This window comes from Carassius carassius, chromosome 10 (genome assembly GCF_963082965.1).
Source record: "Carassius carassius chromosome 10, fCarCar2.1, whole genome shotgun sequence".
Lineage (NCBI taxonomy): Eukaryota > Metazoa > Chordata > Actinopteri > Cypriniformes > Cyprinidae > Carassius > Carassius carassius.
In genome coordinates, this window is record NC_081764.1 from 2,331,605 (window position 1) to 2,346,602 (window position 14,998).

The window sequence follows — 14,998 nt, forward strand, 5'->3', positions numbered from 1 at the left end:
TCTATTCAGATCATGTACATTTCTGTTAATTTTATTTGTTACGCATTAATATTATCCTGGTTTGGACTGGAGATCAAGTTTAATATTCCATGATATTTCCAGGTTTTTCATGGACATATCTTTCTCTCTTTTTATCAGAACATCAACAGTTGCATTATTGCTTTTACAGCCGAGAGATCAGAGCATGTGTTATGTTTGCTGAACAATGAAATGAAAACATGAACCTGATCAACATAACAGATCTAATCAGATATTGACGTTGTGCTGTGCTGTGTGTGTGTGTGTGTGTGTGTGTGTGTGTGTTGCCAGGCTCCGCGGATGGGAACACTGATGGGCGTCTACCTGCCCTGCCTGCAGAACATCCTGGGCGTGATTCTGTTTCTCAGGATGACTTGGATGGTGGGCATCGGCGGCGTCATCGAGTCCTTCATCATCGTGCTCATGTGCTGCTCCACGGTCAGTCACACACCATGCAATACAAATTTGAGATGAAATTGGACTTAACTTTAATGAAAAAGGCACACTTTGAAACATCTAAATGGTCTCTAAATGACATTTCATTTTTGTTATGCAAAACATTATTAATACAGTAATTAGTTGTTTTTATTCATATTTTTATTGTATTTTATTATAGTTTTCATTTTAATTTTATTTAAGTTTTTAGTAATTTTGTTATGTGCCAGTTTGTCATTTTTATTAGTGTTTTTTTATTAGCTTTTATTTTTATATTTTCAGTTTTTATTTGAATTTTGCTTTAATTACTAGTACTTTTATTAGTTTTTGTTTTTAAAAAATATATTTCTAATATATATTTCAAATTTTTGTTTGTTTAAGTTTTTGTTTATTTATATTTTTTTAGTTTGTAATCTGATATTTATATTTTATTTTATTTCAGCTTCATGTCAATTAACAAAATGTTTTCATTTTAGAAGGGAGAGGCTATTATGTGAGTATAGGAGAGCATAAGTCTAAGTGGACGTCCATGACATGCAGAGTCCCACAAGGGTCAATTCTTGCACCGCTCTTGTTTAGCCTGTGTATGCTCCCACTAAGTCAAATAATGAGAAAGAACTCAGCTTTAGTTAGTTTGGTTTAGTTTAGTACTTTTTAGTTTCATTTCAGTGTCTAGTACTTCAACTTCAACTTACTTTGAAACTTTTGTGTAAGTTCTTTTTTTTTGTAATCTAATATTTATATTTTATTTTATTTCAGCTTCATGTCAATTAACAAAATGTTTTAATTTTAGTTAGTAATAACAATACTGCTTTTGATTCTGGGTTGCATTGTTCTTAACAGGTTTAGTGAGATTCACTTTATAAATTGACAGATTATTTTCAACTTGAATATTTTCATCCTAAATCGTTGCAAAATATACATTGAACATGCACACAGCTGATGCAAGCGTCTAATCTCCCACATTTGCATTGCATCACATTCTCAAAGACCCGCTGATTAACATGCATGTATTTCATCTGTGTGCAGGCCTCCTGCTGCACATGTATGTGTCACCAAGCAAACATGCACTTCAGCATGCTAGGTTTGCATGTGCAACCTAGATTCTCCAGCGCCCATGGAAGTGCTATTTTTATCATGAGCTCAGTCATCTCACTATTTGCTATTTCTTCACTCTTGAGTTTGGAATAGCATACTACAATACTACTCTCATAGTGTGAGATGCATTAAAATAGCCAATATACACACATCCCCACTGAGGTTAAATCACATGCAGATCTTAAAGGAATACTCCACCCAAAAATAAAAATTACTCACCCTCAGAGCATCCAAGATGTAGAAGAGTTTGTTTTTTCATTGGAACCGATTTGGGAAAATTTAACACTTGCTCACCAAGGGACCCTTTGCAGTGTATGGGTGCCGTCATAATGAGAGTCCAAACACACACACACCAATGTGCAGAACAGCCTGTAGGACGTCACCCAGCTGTCATAGTTGGCCATCTTTCTTTTCTTGTGTCTCTCTAATTGCTCTAGTGACATTTTTAGTCTTGTTTTAAAGGATTTCATTGCCTCAGTATGAAAATATGAAAGTAGTTAAAAAGATTTTTTAGAACTATCAAAAGTTTTCTTTTTTTGTTTGTTTGTTTTTTTTGTTTTTTTGTTTTTCATTGTTTTCATGACATTTAAAGGGATAGTTCACCTAAATTTTTTTAAATCTGTCATCATTTACTCACCATCAAGTCATACCAAACCTGTACGAGTTTCTTTCTTATGTTGAACACAAGAAATTTTGAAGACTGTTAGTAACCAAACAGTTGACGTTAGCCATTGACTTCCATAGTAAAAAAAATACTATAAAAGTTAATGGCTACCTTCAACTGTTTTGTTACCAACAGTCTTTGAAATATCTTCTTTTGTAAGTATTAATGACAAAATTTTCATTTTGGGGTGAGCTACCCCTTAAAGCATGTTTCCTACCAGTTTTTAGTTTAATGTGTCCAGATGTTTTACTTTTGTATTCTTTTTTGTTTTTCACATTATTCTTAGGGCTCATAAAACAATTATTTTATAAGCCCAAATTAAACTCAGTGCAACAGATACTAGCATGAAAACTGGCTTAGTTTTTATGAGAATGTCACCATTCAAAATATCAAAAAGGTCTTTGTTTTTTATGCAAAACATAATATAGTAAATCGTTTCTTTTATAATTAATATTTTACATTTTTTATATTTTTTATTTCAGTTAGTAATTTTGCTCTTTCGATTTAAATGAGTTCAAACTTTGTTTACATTTTCAGTCTATTGTTTTGTTTGTTTCATATCAGCTTTATTTCAATAAACAAAATATTGAAATAATTTGAGTTAATGACACTTTTGATACTGGGTTGCTCTGCTCTTAACAGGTTTAGTGAGATTCATGACATACATGATATAAGGTGCTGAAAATCATAAAATGCAACAGGCAAATAAATTGACAGCAGCGTTGATTTAATGCATGCATTAAAACCTGAAGTTTCTTACAGTATTTAAAACCCAAGCAGAACTGACAGTGGTTCAGGGTGGCGTGAGCAACACCTCAACATCCGCCTGTGCTTTCAGACTGAGTGAATATATGGATCATAATTAGAAGTAGTGAGACGCTATCAATGTCATCTGAAACTACCAGCTCGTTGCCAGGCGCCCATCGCTTGCTTTTTATTGCGTTCGTTCTCTCATGGCAACAGATGGAGAGGAGGAGAGAACGCTGATTCTTTCATCCATCACTGATATGCAGACGCTCGTGTCTTTAAGACAGACTGAAGCTGTTAGAAATGCAGAAATGATTCATTAAAGGACAAACAACAGCATTGATCCACATTGAAAATAATCACGAGACACAGATATATTGACAGGCGGATGACAGACAGTGCCTTGGTTATTTATGGATCGTGACGGTCGTGAAATGATTAAATTATTCATGGGAATGTATTAATACATGAATATGAATTGACTGTTGTGTATTCAGTGATGTAGATGAAATCAAATTAACACTCAAACAGTGGCTCCGTTCAAAAACCTAAAGAGAGCTGGCCGAATTCTAAGGCAGACCCAGAATGCATTGCACTCAATCAACAATGGCAGCCAAAACGAGAGAAATGTTGATTATACAACCATATGAGGTTTCATTTCCACAATCAGATCTTTGTGCAAAAAGAAAATGCACTTTTCCCTCCATTTCTACTCTTGTGTTTCCTGAGCTCAGCTCTATTAAATTCAATTTCTGATGTGTCATTTGATTATGTAAATTCCTCCTCTCTAGGGGCCAAATATCGTCGGCACTCAGTTGCTGAGTAACAGTGAGGAGACTCATACCTTGAATTAAGATACTAAGTGACAAATAAATAATTTGAGTTTTTGTGTGTACAGTACCATGTAAAAGATTTTATTTAGCAAGGATGCATTAAATTGATCAAAAATGACAGTAAATACATTTATAATGTTACAATTACAAAAGTTTTCTTGATGGTGAAATTTAAATATTATTGTTTGATTTTTTTTTTTTTTTACATTTTGTTAAATATTATTTCTTTTTAAAGGTTATGGGCCTTGTTTATGGAAAAACAAATCTACATTGTAGGCTGATTGTACAACATTCTTATGTAAATTATTGCATTTAGCTGAATTAAGTGATTTAAACAGAAGTTTGCTCTTCTCATGTTTATCTCTTTATTAGATGTTCATTAGCATAAAGGAAAATACTGCAGAATAAAATTATAACTCTGTGTTATGAATCCCTCATGTAAATGTCAACTATGCAATATGTAATCTGTCAGAAAATGGGCCATTTGTTCATTCACGATTGTTTTCTAAACCTTTCGGTTGGTTGTCATAGTATCTGTCTCATATTATTGGCTCACAACGCTGAAGGCAGATGGTGTGATTGGCTGGGGAAACTAGTTCAAGCAGCCGGTGCCCTTCATCGTCCAATCAGAGGCTTCAGCCAGCATGTGATTAGCATATGGAGTTATGTGATGATATGAAGAGAGTTTTGCCAGTGTGTGTGTGTGTGTGTGTGTGTGTGTGTGTGTGCGTGTGTGTTTGTGTGGGTGGAAATGGACCAGATCTCACTTGAGTCTCAGTTATAGTCAAGATAAAACACTTAGCATCAATTAGTGTCTTATTAAAACCAATCTCAGAGAGAAAACTACTGATTATTCACTTATTCAAGTCAAATAAAACACTTGAATTCTCTCAAGGTTGTTCATAGCTCATAGACTTCAATCTGTCTTTCTGGGCTCGTTTATGTTTCATTTAAGCATCAACTTTGTCTCAGAAGTTTCTCCTGAGATTACCTTGGTGTTTTTCTCAGCAGAAACGTCTGAAAAGGAGGAGACGTCTTTATTTGCTCTCCATTTAAAGTTGATATGTAATAATTCATGCAGTGAATCAGAAATGATTTTGCTTTGCACAGTTTTGTATTAATGTGTAAGCGTCTGTCACATCTCCCTGACAGTGATGTATAGTGTTCTCACATTTTCAAGGCAATCAGCCCCAAGACGTCTTGTATGTTATAGTGATTCTAACAGAATTAAAGGGTGTTTCTAAACAAATAATGAGAAACACAAAATTCATGTTAGTCTAAAAACGTAAAAAGTAGAATCTTTCTTTCTCTCTTGCTCTATCGATTGAAACACTCATTTGTTTCTGTCTGTATGTTTCATGTCACCTTCTAAAGAAGCATCAGTCTGACTGAGGTAGGAGAGATAGCTTGGTGCTGGTTTAAAGATGGCTTTAATCTCCAGGAAGTTTTACAATTGCTTTGGCTCAGTTCAGCGCTATAAGGAGACATCTCATCCTTTAAGGAGACAGAAGAGGTTTCAAACAAGATCAGAATAAATCTGGTACTTTCAGTTCTACTAAATTGCTTTAATCAAGGCGATCTGACACAACTATAGATCAACACTAAACACCTTCCTGCTTTCACAGTCTCCCGCTTTGATTCCAGATCTAACTATCTCTCTATCTATCTATCTATCTATCTATCTATCTATCTATCTATCTATCTATCTATCTATCTATCTATCTATCTATCTATCTATCTATCTATCTCTCTATCTATCTATCTCTCTATCTATCTATCTATCTATCTATCTATCTATCTATCTATCTATCTATCTATCTATCTATCGTCCATCCATCTATCCATCCAAGGGAATCATATGTTGATTCATTGAATCAATTAGAGTAGTTTGTTGATACAGTGAAGGATTCATCAGGCTGATTCAAACTTTTATCTTCTGTGAGTCTTTTTGAATGATTCATTTAAAAGAACCTGTTAATGGGAATCATTTCCTCACGAATCATAATGTCTGTCTGTCTATCATCCATGCATCCATCCATCCATCTGATGCCAAAGTAATGAAACCTACAGTTCAGTAAGTAAATCAGACGTTGATTCACTGAATCAGAGTAGTTCACTCAGTAAAGGATTCATCAGAGTGATTCAAACTGGTAACTTCTGTAAATCTTTTTGAAAGATTCATAGGAATCATTTTTGAATGAATCAGAATTTTTGTTTTTATTTTAAGGACAAAACATTTTCTTGTCATCATTTTGTACACAATCTCAGAAACCATGATGCTCTGCATCCTTTTCTAGTATCAGAATCTATTTTTTGTTTGGTGCTATTGTCATACTGATATATCATCCAAGCGTAATTATTCTTTCTATTGAATTTAAAATGTTCTTATTCAACTAATCAGCTCATCTTTTCTCTCCTTCGGTGTGATTTCTTCTAGACGATGCTCACTGCCATCTCCATGAGTGCCATTGCCACAAACGGCGTCGTGCCAGGTAAGCAACCCCCTGCTAGAGCTTAACATGTGCATGTGGGTCGTCTTGGCAACAGGAAGCGGTCACCGTAGCAACAACTACTCCTATCAATGAGCAGACAGCAATATCCTCAAAGCTGTATTTATGTATTCATAATTGGCTGAGCGTGTCCTGTCCTAATGAAAGCCTCGATCTCATCTCCTGATTGGAGGAGAGCAGAGGTGAGGTGAAATTGCCGGGTTCTGTTCCCCGTCTGTTGTTCATCAGCAATAAGCTGCTATTATCTCTATAGCGTTAAAAGATTCTTTATAAGCATGCTTAATATTTTACAAGCAACAGGAAGTTGTAATTGTGGGTTGTATTGTGCTATTTTTCTGAGCTGTCAAAATCAGAGTGCTTTCGTTAATATCCCAGCAGATCATAACTTCCTCAAATTAAAGCTTCCTAAAAGGGTTTTCTGTTTGCATCAACAGCTGGAGGCTCCTATTACATGATCTCTCGTTCTCTGGGCCCTGAGTTCGGTGGAGCTGTAGGCATCTGCTTCTACTTGGGCACCACCTTTGCTGGAGCCATGTACATCCTGGGCTGCATCGAGATCCTGCTGGTGAGATCCACAACCTGTGTGTTTTATGAGAGTGTGAATCAGTGGCTTGCTTCTTTTTTTTACAATCACTAAATATTGTTGGGGGTTACGAGAGTTATGTTATCAGAGATTACTTTTTGCAAGTAACACAATAGTTTCTTATGTGAGGCCTGACCTTATTTATATTTAATGCCATAAAATTTTGGGTGCATCTTGTCAGATTCACCACTCTAAGGTGACATATGATATGATATGATATGATATGATATGATATGATATGATATGATATGATATGATATCATATGATATATGATATGATATTATATGATATGATATGATATATGATATGATATGATATGATATGATATGATATATGATATGATATGATATGATATGATATTATATGATATATGATATGATATGATATGATATGATATGATATGATATGATATGATATGTTATGATATGATATGTTATGATATGATATGATATGATATATGATATGATATGATATGATATGATATGATATGATATGATATGATATGATATGATATATGATATGATTATTCCGCTTTAGAAAAAAAAACATCTCTTTAATAAAAATGTATGTTTAATTGGGGCCTAAAAATTGATGACAGATATATATGTCATATATATATATATTTATTTTTTTATTTTTATTTTTTTTCAGGTAATTTTCAGATGACCCAGACAGTTGTCATAAAATTCAACCGTTCAATGTAAAAAAAATGCAGGGTTGCTGATGGATTTACAAACAATATATTTTGCAATTTTAGGTTATAAACCATATACAACCCGAATTCCGGAAAAGTTGGGACGTTTTTTAAATTTTAATAAAATGAAAACTAAAGGAATTTCAAATCACATCAGCCAATATTTTATTCACAATAGAACATAGATAACGTAGCAAATGTTTAAACTGAGAAATTTTACACTTTTATCCACTTAATTAGCTCATTTAAAATTTAATGCCTGCTACAGGTCTCAAAAAAGTTGGCACGGGGGCAACAAATGGCTAAAAAGGCAAGCAGTTTTGAAAAGATTCAGCTGGGAGAACATCTAGTGATTAATTAAGTTAATTGATATCAGGTCTGTAACATGATTAGCTATAAAAGCTTTGTCTTAGAGAAGCAGAGTCTCTCAGAAGTAAAGATGGGCAGAGGCTCTCCAATCTGTGAAAGACTGCGTAAAAAAATTGTGGAAAACTTTAAAAACAATGTTCCTCAACGTCAAATTGCAAAGGCTTTGCAAATCTCATCATCTACAGTGCATAACATCATCAAAAGATTCAGAGAAACTGGAGAAATCTCTGTGCGTAAGGGACAAGGCCGGAGACCTTTATTGGATGCCCGTGGTCTTCGGGCTCTCAGACGACACTGCATCACTCATCGGCATGATTGTGTCAATGACATTACTAAATGGGCCCAGGAATACTTTCAGAAACCACTGTCGGTAAACACAATCCGCCGTGCCATCAGCAGATGCCAACTAAAGCTCTATCATGCAAAAAGGAAGCCATATGTGAACATGGTCCAGAAGCGCCGTCGTGTCCTGTGGGCCAAGGCTCATTTAAAATGGACTATTTCAAAGTGGAATAGTGTTTTATGGTCAGACGAGTCCAAATTTGACATTCTTGTTGGAAATCACGGACGCCGTGTCCTCCGGGCTAAAGAGGAGGGAGACCTTCCAGCATGTTATCAGCGTTCAGTTCAAAAGCCAGCATCTCTGATGGTATGGGGGTGCATAAGTGCATACGGTATGGGCAGCTTGCATGTTTTGGAAGGCTCTGTGAATGCTGAAAGGTATATAAAGGTTTTAGAGCAACATATGCTTCCCTCCAAACAACGTCTATTTCAGGGAAGGCCTTGTTTATTTCAGCAGGACAATGCAAAACCACATACTGCAGCTATAACAACAGCATGGCTTCGTCGTAGAAGAGTCCGGGTGCTAACCTGGCCTGCCTGCAGTCCAGATCTTTCACCTATAGAGAACATTTGGCGCATCATTAAACGAAAAATACGTCAAAGACGACCACGAACTCTTCAGCAGCTGGAAATCTATGTAAGGCAAGAATGGGACCAAATTCCAACAGTAAAACTCCAGCAACTCATAGCCTCAATGCCCAGACGTCTTCAAACTGTTTTGAAAAGAAAAGGAGATGCTCCTCCAATCCGTCCCAACTATTTTGAGACCTGTAGCAGAAATCCAAATTGAAATGAGCTCATTTTGTGCATAAAATTGTAAACTTTCTCAGTTTAAACATTTGCTATGTTATCTATGTTCTATTGTGAATAAAATATTGACTCATGTGATTTGAAAGTCTTTTAGTTTTCATTTTATTAAAATTTAAAAAACGTCCCAACTTTTCCGGAATTCGGGTTGTAAAAATGATATATTGAATAACATTTTATTTAGATTTTTATAAATGTTGAAATTTTATTTTAATTTTTTATCAACCAGTGCTTTTCAGACACTGCATGAGCTGCATGTAGGAAGCGAATAAGTGTTGCTAAATTGATGAAATACACACACACACATCAGCTAGTCGCTATGGTGACCTGGTCATTTTTATAATATCTGCTGGGTTACACAATACGGCTTTAATCCCAAAGCTCCAGCTCATTTTAAATAGACGTCTTAGTGTCCTTCTGAACTGTTGGCTGGATAAAACTCTCGCTTAAATCAGCATGCTGTGTACCCGCCGATCTCCAAGTCTGGGGAAGATATTGCACAGACAAAAGGAGCTTAGCCTATGTTCCCCTGGAAGAAAGAATTTACCCATAAGTCAGACTCGAGCCCCTGACCAGCAATACGAAAGAAAATACATGAGCAGCCAAGAACACATGTGTTAAAACACAAGACAAGTGAGGCTCTGAGGACACGCTAGTGCTCATCAGTGGTGCAATTAAATGCAGAGTCTGCATAATTACTTAATTACTCACTGTAAGAGGAGGAGAGGAAAGTAGAAAAAGAGAGAGAGATAAAATTAAAGTGTGATGAACAAGAAATTAAATACACTTTTGTAAAAATGCATCTAGACACAGATGATTTTTCAGTTAAGAACAGGTCCTTTGCTGCCAGTGATGTTGTGTCTTATGTAGCCATTCAATAGATGTGTGAGAGAAATAGATATTCAAGTTAAAGTACAGTTTCATCTAAACCAAACCAGAAATGTATAAAGGTATAGCCAGTTTCGGTTCCCATTGACTTCCATTGTTTGTTTGTGTTTTTTCACAATGGAAGTCAATGGTAATCAAAACTGCTTGGTTACCAAACATTCTTCAGAATACATACAGGTTCAGAACAACACGAGGGTGACTAAATTATCACAAAATTTCAAATTATGACAACTATCCCTTTAACTCGTTTAATTTAATATTATTTAGAAAAAAATCTGAAGAAATATAATAAAATAATTAATAACAAAAATATATCGGTCAATATTAACGTATTTCAATACTTTGTGTAAAACATATTTACTTGCAAAAACTTTACAAAAAACATTATAAAGTTTTTATTAGTTGTTCTAATCTTTTTTTTCATTTTTTATTTTTTTATTAAAGCAAAAACATGATCTTTCCAGGTACTGCATGTACTGTGCTGCACCAGGTTTAATTTGCAGAAGCATGAATGAGATTTGACAGCTATGCTGGAGGGCAAGTTGTATAGACTAATTTTATGATGCTTCATTTATTCAGTTATTCTCGGTGCTTCTGAACACAGTGTGCTTTCATTGTATGGAAAAGTGCGGTGTGAACAGTCAAAATTGTCCTTTCATGGGGAGAATCAAGAATGAGTAATGAGACATAATATATGCATCAAAAAATGTCTGCAAAATTTTCTACATTTCTACAGCAATACAATACTAGAACATTGTAAATCTAAAAAAAATAAAAATATATATTTTTTTAAACAATTGGATGTAGCTGAACACCTACACAAATGTCAGTCTTTCAATTTCATTACCATCTATACAACTAATTTTGCACTATATTATATTATATTATATTATATTATATTATATTATATTATATTATATTATATTATATTATATTATATTATATTATATTATATTATATTATATTTAATGTGTATTTATTTTGTGGGATGAACTATGACCCTATGATCTTAACATATTGTATAAGATTCCTAATAATTTCTCACTTTTAATCCTCTTATAAAGGGAAAATCCTTAAACAGAATAATGAATGATGCAATATATTGTGCTTAGAGCAGTGAAGCGGACCATTTGCACCCAAAAGTTTATGGCATTTAATATAATTTAGGTCAGGCCTCTAATAAGGACTAATGGCGGGCCATTTGCAGTATTAATTCCACGCTTGACTAGTTCAATTAGTGCTTGGAACTGAACTCACACTAGTCTGTTTTACCGCCTGTGTCATTGTGAATCTCACTCATCTCTCGTTATTTTGTCCCTCTTTGTCTGTTTGCTCTTCTTTGGCTCTTTTATTTGTAGTTTTAGGCTTATTATTTTATTCATCTTGTATGTTTGATGTAATTTGTTTCTATCAATTGTAGACTCTTTTTTTCTGATATTCTTTTACCTTTAACCCTGTCCAATCTTGTTTCTGTATTATATGTAACCCTGGACCACAAAACCAGTCATAAGGGTAAATTTTTTCGAAATTGAGATTTATACATAATCTGAAAGTGGAATAATCTTTCCATTGTTTAGGACTATATTTGTCCGAGATACAACTATTTGAAAATATTTGAAATATTTACAGTAGGAATTGTACAAAGTATCTTCACGGAACATGATCTTTACTTAATATCCTAATGATTTTTGGCATAAAAGAAAAATCTATAATTTTGACGAGTATGTATTTTTGGCTATTGCTACAAATAAACCCCAGAGACTTAAAACTGGTTTTGTGCTCAAGGGTCACATATTTGACGGTGCAGTTATAAACATTTGTCTAACCCTTTAAGTCTTCAACGATAAGTTTGTTAGAAAGATTGGTGTGAAACTTGGTTACTGTGTGGAAGGTAAACTGAACTAGTTTGGTAGGAAAAGCACAGGTATATAGTATATACAGTACAGACCAAAAGTTTGGAAACATTACTATTTTTAATGTTTTTAAAAGAAGTTTCTTCTGCTCATCAAGCCTGCATTTATTTGATCAAAAATACAGAAAAAAATGTAATATTGTGAAATATTATTACAATTTAAAATAATTGATTTTAAATTTAATATACTTTAAATTATCATTTATTTCTGTGATGCACAGAAACTTTTTTAAATAAAACCAATACTTTTATTCAGCAAGGATGTGTTAAATTGATAAAAAGTGATAGTAAAGAAAATATATTATTAGAATATATATTATTAGAATTGTATTTTTATTTTGAATAAATGCAGTTGTTTTAATTCCTTTAATTCTTTAAATATATGAGACAGCAGAACTGTTTCCAACACTCATAATAAATCAGAATATTAGAATGATTTCTAAATGATCATGTGATCGACTGATGTTACATGTGACACTGAAGGCTGGAGGAATGATGCTGAAAATTCAGCTTTGCATCACAGGAATAAATTATTTTTTTAAGTATATTCAAATAGAAAACTATTATTTTAAGTTGTAATAATATTTCACAATATTACAGTTTTTTCTGTATTTTTGATCAAATAAATGCAGGCTTGATGAGCAGAAGAAACTTCTTTCAAAAACATTAAAAATAGTAATGTTTCCAAACTTTTGGTCTGTTCTGCATATCTAATGTAATACAGGCAGAATGGCAGAAGACATATGGCATCAGTAATTTTAGGTTATTTTATCACAGAATATTGATTGATAGACCTAATTATTTTTGTTCTTTTTGGTTCCCTTTTATCCTTTCAATTATTTTTTCCTCTTTGCACCTTATTTTCCCTCCTTTCTCAGGTGTACATCGTACCACAAGCGGCAGTTTTTAAGATGGAGGGTCTGGAGGGAGCCGAGGCCGAGGCCACCATGCTGAACAACATGCGTGTTTACGGCACGCTGGTGCTCAGCTTCATGGCCATTGTGGTGTTTGTAGGAGTGAAGTACGTGAACAAGCTGGCTCTGCTCTTCCTCGCCTGTGTGATCTGCTCGATCCTCGCCGTCTATGCCGGAGTGATCAAAACTGCCTTCGATCCTCCAGTCTTCCCGTATGTGCCTCAGCAACATTACAATCACATACCATAACTGAAGCTGCCAAGAATGAGTTTGTGTGAAATGATTTCCACAGAGTGTGTGTGCTGGGAAACCGGACTCTGGTTTGGAAAGGCTTCGATGTGTGTGCGAAAGTCATCGAGAGAGAAAACGCCACGGTCACAACCAAGCTCTGGCGGATCTTCTGCGACTCTGAGTTCCTGAACGCCACCTGCGACAGCTATTTCGCTAACAACAACATCACGGAAATACAGGGAATCCCCGGAGTTATGAGTGGTATTCTGCGCGGTAAATACAGCCACAAAGTGACTATATATATATATATATATATATATATATATTTAAGAAATATATGAACACTTTTATTCAGCAAGAATGCATTGCAAATAGAATAAAAGTGAAATTAATGCTGTTCTTTTGAACATTCTATTAATCAAAACTCACTCATCAAACTGTTTTCAACTTTCACGATCAGAAATGTTTCTTGAGATGCAAATCAGCATATTAGAACAATTTCTGAAAGAAATTCAGCTTTGATCACAGAAATAAATGAAATTTTAAAATACTTTCAAATAGAAAATAGTTATTTCAAAGTATAAGAATATTTCACAATATTACCGTTTTTTATAAATGCAGCCATACAGCAAATAATTTAGAAAATTGATTTTTAAAAATAGTTTTTAAATATATTTTGGAATGTAAAAAAAATGGCCAAACATATATTTAAATATTAAAATATTTTTCGAAAATATATTTATGTAAATTTATTTTCTAACAAAGTTTTCTTTTCTTTTTATATATACTGTATATATATATTTTTTTTTTTTAAGAATTAAAAATATATATTTTACCCTCCATAATATTTCGGTCCAATAAAACACATTCACGTTAAATTTGAAGAAAATCTTTTAGTTTTTTTTTATAACCCCTATAACACGTGTGAACATAAAACACTTTTGAAAGAAAGTAAACCATGAATAGATAGGCTGCTGTGAGATTGGCAGTATATTTTCTTGCCCCTAAAATACAATCTGAAAAATATTTTGAAATATGAATGTGAAAGTAGATATATTTTCAGTTCAAACATATATCTGATTGAGCATCATGGTTTACAACATATATATATATATATTTAAAACAGATAATTTTATTTTGCCATATTGGTTGATGAGCATAAGAGACATTTTTCAAAAACATTAAAAATCTTACCGAACCCAAACAGAAGACATTCACTTTTGTTTTACACTTTTGTATGAATATATTCAGATTGAATGTTCTTTTTTCAAATATAAATTTTTCCTGTTTCAGCCATCCGTTGCTATTAATATTGCTCATAATTAGTGTTAATTAAGCCTCTAACACTAAAGATAAATAAATGTACACATTTCTCACATTCGCTCTCTTAGTTTCCCTGTTTCTCTCTCTCTCTTCCAGAGAATCTCTTTGGGAATTATATGGATAAGGGAGTGTTCATTGAGAAGTTGGGATTACCCTCCATTGAAGAACCAGATTCTCAGCCGACAAACACCAACCGCTACGTGCTTGCAGACATCACCAGCTTCTTCACCATGCTGGTGGGCATCTACTTCCCCTCCGTGACCGGTAAAGATTTCTCTTGACAGCCCTGATCTCAGCCATCATTTCTGATTATAAAGATTAACCTTGTGGATCGGAATGCATAAGAATAATCTACGTTCTTAAAAGAATCAAAGTTCCAAAAGCATTGTCAAAGAAGTAACATTTTCTTCAAGAACCCTCTTTGCAATCATTATAATTATTAAAATAACTGTAAGTGCAATGGTGAATGTTAAAATAGAACTATAAATGCAGATAATGAACCTTAATTGCTTTTTAAGAATGTATAAAAGACTCCTGATTTTAGAATACAAGCCAAGTTATCAAAACTATGAAATAACCCAAATGGAAGTACGGGAATTATGTTTTGAGCAAACACTGTAGCCATTCTG

The 14,998-nt window shown here is 33.8% G+C and overlaps 1 protein-coding gene across 4 annotated transcripts in view; it reads left to right on the forward strand.

The window, feature by feature from the left end:
- Nucleotides 1-14,998, forward strand: part of LOC132151506 (solute carrier family 12 member 5-like) — a 147,073-nt gene that overhangs the window by 119,263 nt on the left and 12,812 nt on the right. For all 4 annotated transcript variants that reach the window (XM_059559645.1, XM_059559646.1, XM_059559647.1 and 1 more), the window contains 6 exons: nucleotides 310-456; nucleotides 6,233-6,287; nucleotides 6,740-6,870; nucleotides 12,780-13,027; nucleotides 13,108-13,319; nucleotides 14,466-14,633. In XM_059559645.1, the coding sequence (XP_059415628.1) occupies nucleotides 310-456; nucleotides 6,233-6,287; nucleotides 6,740-6,870; nucleotides 12,780-13,027; nucleotides 13,108-13,319; nucleotides 14,466-14,633 (961 nt within the window). The remainder of the gene's footprint in view (nucleotides 1-309; nucleotides 457-6,232; nucleotides 6,288-6,739; nucleotides 6,871-12,779; nucleotides 13,028-13,107; nucleotides 13,320-14,465; nucleotides 14,634-14,998) is intronic.